This window comes from Rhinolophus sinicus, linkage group LG06 (genome assembly GCF_036562045.2).
Source record: "Rhinolophus sinicus isolate RSC01 linkage group LG06, ASM3656204v1, whole genome shotgun sequence".
Lineage (NCBI taxonomy): Eukaryota > Metazoa > Chordata > Mammalia > Chiroptera > Rhinolophidae > Rhinolophus > Rhinolophus sinicus.
Window position 1 is genome coordinate 155851284 of NC_133756.1, and position 15150 is coordinate 155866433.

At 41.5% G+C, this 15150-nt stretch overlaps 2 protein-coding genes across 2 annotated transcripts; both read left to right on the plus strand.

Annotated features, from left to right (window-relative positions):
* The first annotated feature begins 624 nt into the window (after window positions 1–624).
* LOC109439120 (olfactory receptor 9Q1) lies at window positions 625–1587 on the plus strand. Its single transcript, XM_019719337.2, has one exon. It carries the CDS (start codon window positions 625–627, stop codon window positions 1558–1560), a length of 936 nt encoding a protein of 311 aa, XP_019574896.2. The 3' UTR covers window positions 1561–1587.
* A 9137-nt stretch (window positions 1588–10724) lies between these two features.
* On the plus strand, window positions 10725–11669 carry LOC109439121 (olfactory receptor 9Q2). Its single transcript, XM_019719338.2, has one exon. The coding sequence runs from the start codon at window positions 10725–10727 to the stop codon at window positions 11667–11669; it is 945 nt and encodes a 314-aa protein (XP_019574897.2).
* The last annotated feature ends 3481 nt before the right edge of the window (window positions 11670–15150 follow it).

A 15150-nucleotide genomic window follows, 5' to 3' on the forward strand; every position in this document is an offset into this window, starting at 1 on the left:
ACTGATATCCTGTCCTTGATGGGGTGCCATAGCTGGAGTTTTAACAAGAGAGTGAGACGTGATCAAACTAAAGTCTTAGAAATATCACTCTGGATACAATGAGGGGCAAGAATTGGCAAGAAGCAAGTCTGGAGGCAGGAAAAGCTGTTAGTTACATGGCTGTTGTTTTGATCCAGGTGAGAGATGAAGACGGTTTGAAATAAGGGAGAAGCTGTGGTCACAGAGAAAAAGGCACAGAGTCCTGGGATGGATATTCCCGTGGTAGGCAGGACCCTCTGTATTATCAACCCCTATAGGAGCAATAGAGAAATTTTGGTTAAGAGTGGTTATCTGAATTGCAGGGGCTCACACAGTTAGTTAGCAATAAAGGTGGGAGATTATGGACTCTTATTCTGAGAATGTCTACCTGTATGGGTTTTACTGACATATTAACATGACTCTATGTCACAGAATTCCCTTGAAGGTAGGAACTAAGACCAGTAATCTCTGAAGCCCCACACAGCACCTGGAGTATTTTGTCCATAGTACATGTTCAATAAAATGTAAACTAGAAGCTCAGGTAAGTTCTATTTATAGCTTCCTAACTTGCTTCTCATCCTAGCCGTCACAGGTACCTCTGGCTTCATGGCAGAGAAGAACCTCACCTTAGTGACTGAATTCCTCCTTGTAGGATTCACTGACTCTCCGGAATGGGCATTCCCTCTCTTCCTCCTGTTTCTGTTTATCTATCTCATCACCTTGTTGGGGAACTTGGGCATGATTAGCCTGATCCGTGTGGATCGCCGGCTGCACACCCCAATGTACTTCCTTTTGAGTCACCTCTCTTTCATGGACATCTGCTACTCGTCTGTCACTGTACCTCAGATGATGGCCGTGTTGTTGGAGCTCGGGGCAACTTTATCCTACACACGCTGTGCCGCTCAGTTCTTCCTCTTCACCTTCTTTGGCTCCATTGACTGCTACCTCCTGGCCCTCATGGCCTATGACCGCTATGTGGCTGTGTGCCAACCCCTGCTCTACGTCACCATCATGACGCAGGAGGCCCGTTTGCGTTTTGTGGCTGGAGCTTACATTGCTGGTCTCTTCAGTGCCTTAGTGCGGACAGTCTCAGCTTTCACTCTCTCCTTCTGTGGAAACAATGAGATCGACTTTATTTTCTGTGACCTCCCACCTCTTTTAAAGCTGAGCTGTGGGGATAGCTACACCCAGGAAGTGGTCATTATTGTGTTTGCCATTTTTGTCATCCCTGCCTCCATGGCGGTGATTTTGGTGTCCTACCTGTTTATCATCGTGGCCATCATGCAGATCCCCTCAGCTGGAGGCCGGGCCAAGACCTTCTCTACCTGCGCCTCCCACCTCACCGCTGTGTCCCTCTTCTTTGGCACCCTTATCTTCATGTACCTGCGAGATAACTCGGGCCAGTCCTCAGGGGAAGATCGGGTAGTGTCTGTGTTTTACACAGCAGTGATCCCCATGTTGAACCCCCTCATTTACAGCCTGAGGAACAAGGAGGTGAAGGAGGCCCTGAGGAAAATTCTCAGCAGAGCCAAGTTGTCCTAACCATCTCCAACCTCCGACGATCCTGAGAGTCAGTCCCTCTGCAGGGCCAGCATTCTGGACACTTATTAATTATAGCACGCTCAATGTTTAAATGAATGTGTCATGGCACAAAGTATAAAAAGGGACCAGAACTTTTAGTTCTAGAGAGAGAAGGGAAGAGGCAGCCTGAGAAGAGGGATTGGGGTGAGAGCTCTAATTCCCAGGACAAATGGGTCTGAAATCAAATCCCGTGTAATCCAGATGTGGCACACTTTACAGGTCTGTGACTATAAAGCAAGATTACATTTTTTTTTGCCAAGTTTTCTGTGAAAGATTTCCATTATATAGAAATGTTGAAAATAATGTGTAGTGAACCCTCTATACCCAATACTTAGATTCTGTAACTGCTAATATTTTGTCATATTTGCTTTATCATATATGTATATACATATAAAATCTACCTATTCATTTATCCATCCAACAATTCACCCATCAATACACCTTCTTTTTTGATGCATTTCAAAGTGAGATTCAGACATTGGTATTAATAGTCTTCACCTGCATACACTTCAAAATGATGTCATCACTTGGAATCCAATATTTAGATTACATTTATTTTTAATGATTAAATTAATATATTAGTTTGATGGTCCAATTAATAAAGCGACCCTGTTTGCATTTTATTCAGACGCTGTGTTAGTTCACAGGGATGCCTCACATGAATTGCTAAAAAAAATGCCCACAATAACATGTATGTCCATTGCTATCAGCACTGGAAATATGTCCTGTTCTTTCTTCTTCCTCACCTGTTCCAGCTCCCACTTATCACATTATTTGCCTGAGAATCCACTTGGTAAATTCATACCATCCCTACTGCTTATAATAGTATCTTCAGTGTCTCTTTTGTAGATGTCAACACTCTATGTTTTTAAAGCTTTTGACCGTGGGGAGGCAGAGCCTTGCATCCCATGCAGATTGGGCAGGAGAGACTCCTGGCCTGCACTGGGTCCCTGTGCTCTGTGACAGCTCAACCTGTGACCAAAGCCTCCCAGAGTCTGATGGTTCTTGATCTTCACTTCTCTAACTGTAGGTGCCTACATCAAACCCAAGGCACTGGAAAGGAACAGGTCCCACCTACTCATAATTTCCTGTTCTTTCTTTGATCCTATTCCTAGAATGCAAACTCCTTTTCTCTCTGTCCCTTGTGTTATCAAAAAAGATTTCAGGTATGTGAATGGTATAAACCATCATGGGAAGGGGAGAGGAGGATGATTCCAAATTCAGTCAAATTCTGTGACACCTGGAATTCCAGTAAAAGGATTTTAAATTGAAAGAAGCAAAACAGTGAAGAGGGGAACATTCAGGGTGAGGGCAGCCATAGGATATTCAATCTAAGGTCACTTATAGTAAAATAAAACATGTAAATCTTCAAAGACATTATGTTTATTCTGGAAGACAGGATGCTTTAAAATACAAGTACATACTATAATTTTCATAAGAAACATTTGATGGTTTTTCTGGTTATTAAAATCCAGGCTGAAAATTTATAGCTCCACCAAGGGGATAGTTAATAAATAGTTTCTGTGTCAGTTGTGTCATAGGTGGTGGGAAAAGTTAGGGAAGTAGTTAGAAAGCTTGGATTAGTTATGTAGAGTTCCCTCCTGATGGCAAAGGACAATATCAGGTCTGTGTGAATAAAAATAGTACACTGAAGAGTTATTTGCTGTTTTGGAATCTGCCAGGAGGCAGGCAGAGTGCAGTGAATTGAAAGGGACTAGAAAGAAATGGATTACCAAGTCTAAAGAGACAATTTAATGCCTCCATCTAATTAAATTCTAAGCAGGCAGTTAAAGGTTTCATTTAAAAAGAAAGGGCTAACTAAAAGCCTGTAGGAACTAGTGGCCACAAAACCCAAATGTTGTGTATGGGACTCCATGTAAGTACATTTTACTCTACAGAGAGAGCTCAGGGAAAGCTTAAAAAAAAAAAAGAGGTGCTTCCTACTTATGTATGAAGGTGAGACAGGGTTAAATTAGGTAATTTTAAAGAATAGTTGATAATATGGAGGTGACCTGGTTCTAAATAGGTGTTAGTATTTCTTCACATCTTGCTATACCTTGTGTTGAAGTCATTCAAATAAAGCAAACTGTCATTGCTTTTGTTGGGTTATTTTAATTCTAAATGTCCTATTTAAATAGAAAATGAATAGCTGATGATAAATCATTCATAAATCCACTTTTGGATAAACATGCTTAAGAATACTGGGGTATTCAGACCAGAAAAAGCCATCTACTGGAAGTTTTCGGATGTGACTATAACACTTGAAAGGAGAAGAAGGTCTTTAGGAGAGATAACCTTGGATATCCAACTCGGTACAGGGATGGTCAGTATAATACTTTACCCACAGCCTGCCCGGTCTCATGCCTGGCACTCAGCTGGACTCCTCCCTTCTCAAGTGCCTGCCAACACATGGTTTCCTCGAAGAAGAATTCTACTACCATAAACCAGGCCCTCCAGGAGATGTCAAAGGAGAGACTTGTTGGTATCATGACCTCTCTGGTGTTTCCAGGAGACCCTTCCGCCCTCTTTTGCCCTAGACTTGAAAGACAGGTCCTGGGGACCACATTGGTTGGTGCAGGAAGAGGGAGAAGAAAAGCCACAGCCTTTCCAGAGGCAGTGCAAGCTAGCAGATATTACCTTACATTGACCGCAGCCAGCATGAGCAACATGACATGATTTTCAAGGTGCCAAGAAGGGGCTGATTCCCTCTTAAATCCCCTTTCTTTGTTTATAATACTTTCGCTTGAAATTTGCCGGCTTGTCTTTCTTTTCTGGAGATTGTAGGATATGATAGAAGGAGTGCTGGGTGGTGACTGCCATTTACCAGCTGTGTGTCCTTCAGTAAGGGAATCTCCCATTCTGTACCTCAATTTCTCCATCGGAAAAGTTGGGGAGAGGGTGGAATATGAGAATTCTAAGTCCCTTTGTGGTCTGACATTCTATATAGCTAGACTTTTACCCTGTTACATTGTAAATTAGTTGAGAAGAAATTCCACCTTATGGGTTGCCATAATCCTTCAGAAGGGGATTGTCGGAGACCTCTCTGAGCATGGGTTAAGATGGCGAGTGAGCACCCAAAAACTGGGTACCTGAGAAGTATGGCAATGGGTGCCAAGGCCCAGAAAGGTCGAATGGCCAGAGACAAACTTTCAACTTCACATTGACTCTAGGAGGTGAGGCATAAAACATAAAGAAATCACTAAACAGCAGTTGTCTTTCTAATGCCTTGTTGGTGGGCACCAGTGGCAGACCAGCTTCCAGCTCTGCCGCTGGTTGTCTCCCCAAGTCACTGCTCAGCCACCACCCCTGTGTGATTCCCTCAAGACAGGTGCAGTGGGAATTTCTCTGATTCTCTTCATGTTAGCATAATGGAAATCTGTTCTTTTGTGTTTCCAGAACAGCCTCGTCTCTCCTATGGGACATGCTCCTTTCCTTAACCTTGTAGTTCCCATGAGTACGTCCATCTCCTTGATCCCATCCTTCTGGTCTTCACTGACTGGCCCTGAGGTAGGCACCTGACTGACATTCGGCCGGTCCTGGAACCCATCCCTTGGCCACATGACATCTGAGGCCTTCCTTGGGATTTTTTTTTTTTTTAAACTTGTCACCAGAAATAGATGTTTTCATCTCTTTTGTGGTGAAAAAGCTGGAACATGTGAAGTGTGGACATGGCAGGTAGCCATTTTTTTCCTCTATTTTTGTGGAGGAAGTAAGTTTAGGAAGAAAACAAAGCTAATAAACAGAGACAGTACGGTCAGCAAAGAAATTCCTGATGCCATGGTCCCAGTTGTGCACCCTTGTCTGTCCTTCCCATGGTTTTGAGAGTCTTGGTGTGAATTCATCTGTGTGTTTAAACCACATTATGTGCTGAGCTTTCATCACTTGCAACTAAGAAGTCCTTAATAATAAAAAAGAAAAAAAAAAAAGACAAATATAAAAAAAAAAGAAACCCAGGGACTGTAAATCATTCCCCTTTTAGGATCTCATTCTCCACACCTGTAAAGAGTTGGATTGGATTCCTACATTGCTTCTGACTCCATCATTCTGGGACATTCAAACATAGAAGCTCTGAGAAGACTTTGAGAAAACTTATAAAGGAAGCAATGAAAGTAAGTTGTCTCAGGCATGCGCTCCTGAGGGAGATTTTGAGAGATGGGAAGGGCAGATACACATTTTAAAGAATTAGACCTGAATCAAGATGAATTCGCCTGATCACCAGTTCGTCTTTTATCTGGGGCCTCTTTTGTATTTTGTAGAAGTATGGGACTGCTGAGTAAAGTGCCAGTTAACCAGTTTTGCCTTAAAAAGTTGTGGATTGGGAATCAAATTAAGTGATTCAACCAATAACCATCTTTCTAGTTGGGGACCTTGGTCTGTTCACCTATCAGTTGGAAAGCCTGGGTCATTTGACTTGTAATATTCCCCTTTAGGTTTTGTATCTTATAGGAGCCTATAAAAATTCTGGAATTCCAAAATATGTAAAGTGAGGGCGATGAACTGTTACAGCAGTTGCAGCATATTTATGAGCACTAGGCAGTCTTCAGCCTTGAACTGGCATGAGATCCACCCAACTATGGATGGGAGAAGATAGTAGAGATGGATACCAGGGTGAGAGTTGATGATATATCTTCCTTATGCCAAAACCTGTAGTCCTTCCTAGTCCCTTCTCCAGACTATAAGCCATGACATGAATAAGGTAGTTCAAGAAAAGAGCTTTTTGGAAGAGGAGAGTGTTAACTCAGATTGTGTTTTCTCCTCATCCAATCATCTGTGCTTAGAAATGTGAGGCCCTATGGGGCCGAGGAGCATGCTGAATCCATCGTTTTCCCGTGGCTGTGCACAATACTTCTTAGAAGAACCAAGGGCTTGGCCAACTACCCCAATAATTTTTATTTTTTTTATCACAACCTGCTCATTCTTCAACTTAGGTCCCATCTCTGAGCACAGACACCCCGTTTTTTTCTAGAAGGCTAGAAAGAAAATATAGATGTAGAAGAAAGAACTCCCCAACTATTTCCAAACATGGAGTTCAGAGCCTTCCTCAGGAGGGTTTACAATATAGTATAGGAGTTCAAATGTGCATTCTGGAGCCAGACTGCTTAGGTTCAAATCCTAGCTCTGCCCCTTACAGTGGAACTATTCGTGATCCACTCCAACTCCCCGTGCTTAAATTTTCTCATCTCCTTAAAATGGAGATAATAATAGTGCCTAACTCATAGGATTGTTGTGTGGATTCAGTGACTTAATACATCTATCTATCTATCTATCTATCTATCTATCTATCATCAATCACCTGTCTATCATCTGTCCATCCATCTATCTACCACTCCATCATCATCATCATCATCACCTTAGACAGAGAAATGCATATAGTAAGCAGCTTAAGTAGTCTTTGCTACTATTATCCTATTGGATTTCCTTTTCACAATTTGGCTCAGCTACCACCATACCCTGAATCTCTAAATCAGGAAACCAAAGCTGGTCAAATCTGTAGGTTTTAGGAACAAGTCTTTAAACTTCTTTTACTTTAGTTTTATGGGCCTCAATACTCACAATATGTGAAATCTTGGTCTATACTCTATGAAGTTCATTCTGCTTCTTTTCTGGGGCTGACCTCCTGGTGACAGAATTATCTTAATAATGATCTGATAATGGTTTTAAATTCTACCATAGCTTCCTAAAAGGAGGGTTCTGGTGGCTTCAGCAGCTTATTTCAACTGGGGGTGGGGTAGGATTGGGTCACTACTGTTTATGAAGCAGAATTGCAGGAGCTCAGCCATTGGGTCCACTTCACAACTGAAGGAAAAGTCTTTCTTAGAAGGAAAGATGGTTTTCCTGTTCCATAGTTCCTGAGGGATCCATCTGGAAGGATGGTGTTCCCTGCCTAGCCCCCTCCCAGCTCCTTTCCCAGTAGGAATGATTGCTCTTGGGGCAGCCAGTCTGACAGAGACTTAAAGGAGCCAGATCCTGAGATGATTCATCAGGAGATGCTTTTCTTGGAATGATTACTGCTTTGCTGTTTGGCATTTGGTCAATTGCTGAGCCTTTAAAAATCTGCACTGCCTAACCAGCATCCTTCCCTAGGAACTCTAGTTCTGCATGATGGTAATCTGCTTTCAATGAAATAGAGGTTTGTGGTCAAATATTTTTGGGAAATGATAGGTTAAAGAAAGTTGACAAGGGATCTTAATTATAGGACTTGAAAGATCCTTTAATATGCTGGCATGTAACATGATTTTCCATGTGAGGGAATGTAGTATGCAGTGATTTCCAAACTTATGAGAACAATAAACCTATTTTCCTCACTGGAACATCTCCTTAAGACACCTGGGGAAACATAAGACTTTGCAAGGTAGGAGCCCTTTAGTGGTCGTTCTCAAACTTTGCAGCATGTTGCCATTACCTGGAGATTAAAACAAAAGTACTGATGTCTAGCTTCTATAATCAAATGTTCTGATTTGAGAGCAACTCCTGTTGAGTCCTCTTGTCTTGTGTCATCCTCTGAATAGGCTTAGTCAGCAGAGCACTGACCCATTTCAAGTCATTGTTTTGCCACCAAGTAGCTGCATAGCCCTCTCTGTATCTAGGTTTGTACATTTATAATACAGGGAAACATCAAACCACCTTGATGACCTTAGGTCTCCTGTGAGGAAGAAAGGTGCTGATGGGACTTTGAAGAAATCATGCCCTTCAAGAACATGCTTGTAATGTTACTTTAGTTTATGGTGCAATACACAGAAGGTCAAGAACGACTAGATCTCCTGAGCGTGCTGCTCAAAGCACTATCTCTAGATGATTTTTGGAGGTTTGCTGTGTCAGAACCACAGAGATGCCTGCGCCCCATGGCAGACACACTGCATCAGAATTTATGAGGGTGGGACGATAGTATTCATGTTTTGTTTTTAAATTTATTTTTTAAATTTATTGGGGTGACAATTGTTAGTAAAATTACATAGATTTCAGGTGTACAATTCTGTATTACATCATCTATAAATCCCATTGTGTGTTCACCACCCAGAGTCAGTTCTCCTTCCATCACCATATATTTGATCCCCCTTACCCTCATCTCCCACCCCCCACCCTTCTCCAATTAAATCTTAAAAAAAAAAAAAGTATTCATGTTTTCAATAAATTCTTTGGATACTTGTTATCCACACTGAAGTTTGAGAGCCAGTGCCCTGGAGGAGAGTCTGTCACCAACAAGAATTTGCTGTTTGTTTGGTAGAAGTCTGTTCATGACCTGCTCACACCTGTCTTTCCATCATTTCATCTCACGACTCCTGCACGTGCAGCCTTCTGTTTCTGCTATATGGTCACCAATTACAGTGTGTTGTGCTGATGAGGAGAAAAGGCTTGTGCTTAAAAAGCAACCTCCTTTTGGGATCAGATCGTAGCCAGCTAGGGTGACATTGTGCAAAACCCTTGACAAAATTCCCAAGTGAGATATAGGAAAACTTCAAAGAAATGCATTCTTTTTGGTACAAGGCAGGAATGAGGCAAGACTAGGAACCAGCCGCATCAGACCCTGCTGAGTGATGGCAGGATGTGGGATGGGGCTTTGGGAGTTTAAAATTAAAGAGAAAGTTTCAAAGATATTAGATGCCTTGTTAGGAAATCACGTGAAGATGAATTGCGTGTCCTTGGAGACTCACCTCAGGAACCAATTAGGGCATGATGCTGGGGCACTTAATATAAAAAAAACCCCACCAGCAGGGTCTAGTGCTAGATCAGAAGCTCAGGGAGAGAGGCTGGTCCCCTAGCCCTACTATCCTGGGCTGAGTCTGAAAAAACAACCCAGGAAACCCTAGTGCCCGGGAGTTAAGGGTGACAGGAAAGAGAGGGACTCTGAAGTGAGACTAAGCCATAGAGGTTCTGGGAGTAACCCCATCTCCACTAGATCACTATAATGATGGACTCACGCTGCATTGCTGTCTATTGAAAGGGAACAAAGATCAGGCAATTAAAGTCCAGAGAGGAAAAGTGACTTGCTTGCCCAGGGTCACACATCGAGCGTGAGTGAGATAGAACCCAGGTCTCCAGCGGATCAGCAGGTCACGGGCAGAGGAAATACTAAACAAAGGAGGAAGGCGCTAGTGAAGTGGAATTCTGGTGAGGACAGTTCGTGCCCAGCTCAACGGCTCCCAGGTCTAATTTCTTTTGTTATCCCTCATGGGTTAGCTCAGTACTGGCCTGACTGCGGTTACAGCAGGTAATCGAACATGATCAGAGTTCTTCTTTACAGCCGGTTCTAGAGCTCTGTGCAAAATCCCAGATCCATTAACACAGATTCCTCCAACAGTGTTCAGACAACACCAGAGCTCTCTCTGCTTTGTAATTTGGGTGCCGTTTGTCATGAAACTACTGCTTTCATTAAGACTGTGAGAACAATCAGACAAGGCTTTATGAAGCTTTGTTAGGTGCTGAAATGAGCCTGTTTACTCTTTTGATTCCAAGGTTAATGCTAGTACTTACAAAAAATAAAAATGCAAACAGAGAAATCCTTAACAAACCAGCTTACTCTAATTAGGATAACAGCTGTTTGTTAAACATTCATGTTGCTAGAATGAAAATAGAAATATTCCTAAAAGCAGAGCCCATTGCAGATTGTTAATGGATTTTTTTGGGTTCATGCTCTTTTGTTCATAGCACGTAAATTTTCCTTCCTTAAAATGTTCATTAAACATTTTAAATAGCCACCATAGCTATGTGGAGTGCTTTTCTGTTTCCAGTGCATTTCTTCATCTGTTTTAATCTATGCAGTAACCTTATCTCGTAAAGCAGGGCAGATGTTATGATTCCCTTTCTGCAGAAGAAAATTGACGTTCAGAGAGGTTAACTGCCGTGTATAAGATCAAACAGCTAACTGGGGACAGATTTGCCAAAACAAGGGCTGACTTGTAAGTCAGAATCACTTGCTCTCCATTCCTGTATAATAGAAGCATCCATCACTTTTTATCTTACATTATAACGAGCTCTATATGTGTCTATCTCCACATTAGATGGCAAAGTTTGTTGAAGTCAGATACCCAATTTAAAGCTTTATTACTTGAAATGACTTGAACTTTTCCACAGGGGTCCCCCCATCCGGCTCTTGTCTCAGCCGTCACAAGTAACGTGCTGAATGGATGGCGGGGAGGAATCATTCGGTGGTGACAGACTTCTTGCTCATCGCCTTCACTGAACATCCGGAGTGGGGGCTACCTCTCTTCCTCCTATTTTTGAGTTTCTATCTTGTCACTCTGCTGGGGAATGTGGGAATGATCATTCTGATCCACAGAGATCGCCAGCTGCACACCCCCATGTACTTCTTCCTGGGCCACCTTTCCTTGGTGGACATGTGCTACTCCTCCGTCATCGTCCCTCAGATGCTGGCTGTGTTACTGGATCACGGCGCAACCATCTCACAAGCTCGCTGTGCCGCTCAGTTCTTCCTCTTCACCTTCTTTGCTTCCATTGACTGCTACCTCTTGGCAATCATGGCCTATGACCGCTACGTGGCTGTGTGCCAACCCCTGTTCTATGTCACCATCATGACCGAGAAGGCCTGCTGGGGCTTAGTAGCTGGGGCTTACGTTGCTGGTTTTGTCAGTGCCTTTGTTCGAACAGTCACAGCCTTCACGCTCTCCTTTTGTGGAAACAATGAGATCGACTTTATTTTCTGTGACCTCCCTCCTCTGTTAAAACTCACTTGTGGGGAAAGCTTCACTCAGGAGGTAGTGATAATTGTGTTTGCCATTTTTGTCATGCCTGCTTGTATATTGGTGATTTTGGTGTCCTACCTGTTTATCATCGTGGCCATCATGCAGATCCCCTCAGCTGGAGGCCGGGCCAAGACCTTCTCTACCTGCGCCTCCCACCTCACCGCTGTGTCCCTTTTCTTTGGCACCCTTATCTTCATGTACCTGCGAGATAACTCGGGCCAGTCCTCAGGGGAGGATCGGGTGGTGTCTGTGCTTTACACAGTGGTGACCCCAATGTTGAACCCCCTCATTTACAGCCTGAGGAACAAGGAGGTGAAGGAGGCTGTCCTGAAAGCCCTGAGCAGATCAAAGGCTTCCAGAAGGCCCTAGGTAGACCCTTCTCCAATATGTCATTCTTTAGTTTCTTCATCCTTTGTTTTTCCTCAAGTATAACCTACTTGGGTAGACTTTCCCAGACAACCCTCTTTAAAATTGGACCCGAACTTCCTACCTGCACATTCTGATTTATTATTCTGTGTACTACCAGGCACCATCTGGTGTACTATGTTTTACATATTTGATATTGTCTAATTCTCACAGCTAGAAAGTAAACTACATGAGAGTAAGCATTTTAATCTGTGAGATTAATTTCTGTATGTCAGAGCCTAGCAAAGCACCTAGCACATAGGCTCTCAATTTATTGAATGAATGAGTTATTCTCAGGTTCCAGTGTCTACCTTTAAATTCCAATTTCTTCAGTCCTCAGTTTTCTTATCTGCCAGTTGGGTTTAACTACTTTATAAGACTGCAGGCTTGAGCAGCCAATGCATGAAGAGGCAGGGACCATGTCTGTCTTATTTACTAGTAGCTGAGTGTGGTTCATTGTCTGGCACAACATATACCTGGTGAGTGAAGCAAAATATTTGTAAATTCAAAAGCTATCTACAGATGCAACTACTCTTTTGCTCTAAGGGAATTTTCCAAATCCCATCATTTATTCTTTCATTGTTTCCCTTCTATTTTGTCTGTGGTTTCGAATAATAATAATAATAATAATAATAGATATAAACTGATATTTACTAGACAGTTACCACCTTCCAGGAATTGTGATGTTTGCTACAGGAATTATCTGATTTAATTCTCAGCACAACTTTATGAGGTCTGTTCTATTATTATCCCTGCTTTATGGGTAGATGAGGCACCGGAGACGTAGAGGTTGAGCAATTTTCCCAAGGTCAGCAATCAAAAGGTAGAGTGAGGTTTCCACCCAGCCACAGCCTGAGCTCTTAATTGCCGTACACACAGCCTCCTGCTGTGATCTGCTGCCCACTCTATACAGGCACTCAATCTGGAATTTATTGTTATTGCGCTTTTCTTATTTCTTTTACCTGGTAAAGAAAAGGCAAAAACCCAATCTTTTTAACAATGAATGTATTTTCCATTTACAGTTGGCATACAATATTAATCTCATGTGTACAACATAGTGATTAGACATTTATATACCTTACGAAGTGAGGTACCCATCCAACACCATACATAGTTAGTATAATATTATTGATTATATTCCCTATACTGTATGCATAAAAGTCCAATCTTTAGAGGTGTGAGACAGTCAACAACAGTCACTGTATAGCCTCCGTGTGCCAGTATTGTGCAGTGTAACAGCATATGTTAGTGTGTGCGTGTACACACGTGTGTGTGTGTGCACATGTAGTTGTGCATGAGAAAATAATAAGTGTAGATTAAATAAATGGTAGCTTCTGAACTCTAGTAACTTTCTTCTAAAGGACATATGACAAAAAATATAGCAAAGAGTTGGGTAGGCACATCTAAGAAAAGATATAGGGGAAAATTGAACTGGTGACCAAAGAGATTTGGGTTCACACATCAGACTTTGTTCATGTTTTTGCACAAATCACTTAAAAACTGTAGAATGGGGATGGAACAAATCTAAAGAGTGCATCTTAGGGGCCATTTTTCAAATGTTAACTGCCCTGCAAATGTTCCCCTAACACATCAACTTCTGTAGCAGGTGATAGAGGCATTTGTGCTGTAGAAAAAGGTCAGAATTTTGCACCAAAGTGCACATTCTGCTGATTCTCAGTTGTATGGCTTCAGATTAGTTAGAGCCTTTCAGTCTGCTTTCTCAACTGTGAAATAAAACTTATAGAGCATTTACTCTGGGCCAGGTTTTATATGTATCTCATTTATTCTCACAACAAATTGGTGCCTATAGAAAATGGAAAGATGCTGGGTGAAGTTCTATAAACATTAATTAGTGTTATTATAGTGATTGGCTCAGGCCACACACCACACAATGAGCACTGATGGGCAGAGAGACCCATAGCTGATCAATGGACCTCTTCACTTTAGAACTGTCTGGAACTATCTCTCCTGGGCCAAGGTCAGCATTCGCTCCAGATAACTGTAGAAATATAATATTTCATGTCACAAATGGAGATGAAATACTGCCATTTGTGACAACATGGCTGGATCTTGAGATTATTATGCTAAACGAAATAAGTCACACAGGAAAAGTTGAGAACCATATGATGTCACTGATATGTGGTGTATAAAACTGAAGCAACAAGACAAACAAAAATAAAGAAACAAAAACACATTGCCTCTTGTTATAGCCTTTGTTTTAAAGTCTATTTTGTCTGGTATAAGTATTGCTACCCCAGTTTTTTTGTTTCTATTTTCATGAAATATCTTTTTCCATCACTTTACTTTCTGTCTGTGTATGTGTTTCCATCTGAAGTGAATCTCTTGTAGGCAGCATATGTAAGCGTTTTGTTTTCTTATCCATTAATCCTCCTATGTCTTTTGGTTGGAGCATTTAATCCATTTACATTGAAAGTAATTATTGACACATAACTAGCTATTGCCATTTTATTATTCATAATTTTGATTTTTTTTTTTTCTGTCTTAAAGAAGTCCCTCTAAGATTCCTTGTAATACTAGTTTGGTGGTGATAAACTCCTTTAGCTTTTTCTTATCTGGGAAGCTCTTTATCTGTCTTTTGATTTTGAATGATAGCCTTACTGGGTAGAGTAGTTTTGGTTGTGGGTCCTTGCTTTTCATTACATTGAATATTTTGTGCCAATATTTTCTGGCCTGCAAAGTTTCTGTTGAGAATTCAGCTGACAGTTTTATGGGAGATTCCTTATAAGTTACTAGTTAACCTTTCTCTTGCTGCTTTTGGGATGCTCTCTTTGTCTTTAACTTTTGTCATTTTAATTATAATGTGTCTAGGTGTGGGCCTGTTTCGATTGTCCTGTTTGGGACTCTCTGTACTTGTATGTCTATTTCCTTCACTAAGTCAAGGAGGTTTTCAGTCATGATTTCTTGAAATAGATTCTCAATCTCTTGCTTTCTTTATTCTCCTTCTGGTACCCCTATGATGCAAATGGTGTTACACTTGATGTTGTCTCAGAGGTGTCTTAAATTCTCCTCATTTTTTTGGATTCTTTTTCCTTTTTGCTGTTCTGATTGATTGGGTGTTTTCTGCTACTTTCTCTTCCATATCGCTGATTTGATCCTCTGCTTCATCTAGTCTGCTGATGATTCCTTCCAGTGCATTCTTCATTTTAGTTATTGTATTCTTCACTTCTGATTGGTTCTTTTATATGGTTTCAGTATCCTATTTTATGCTTGCTATCTGTTTGTTGAAGTTCTCACTAAGTTCCTTGAGCAACCTTATAACCATTGTTTTGAACTCTGTCCCTGGTAGTTTGCATGCCTCCATTTCATTTAGTTCTTTTTCTGGATTTTTCTCCTGTTCTTTCATTTGGTACACATTTATTTGTTTCCTCATTTTGGCTGCCTCTGTGTGTTTGTTTCTATGTATTAGGTAGATATTTTATATCTA

What these genes read in the sequence shown, in the direction of transcription:
- LOC109439121 (XM_019719338.2), top strand. Translation starts at nt 10,725, where the DNA reads ATGGCGGGGAGGAATCATTCGGTGGTGACAGACTTCTTGCTCATCGCC.
- LOC109439120 (XM_019719337.2), top strand. Translation starts at nt 625, where the DNA reads ATGGCAGAGAAGAACCTCACCTTAGTGACTGAATTCCTCCTTGTAGGA.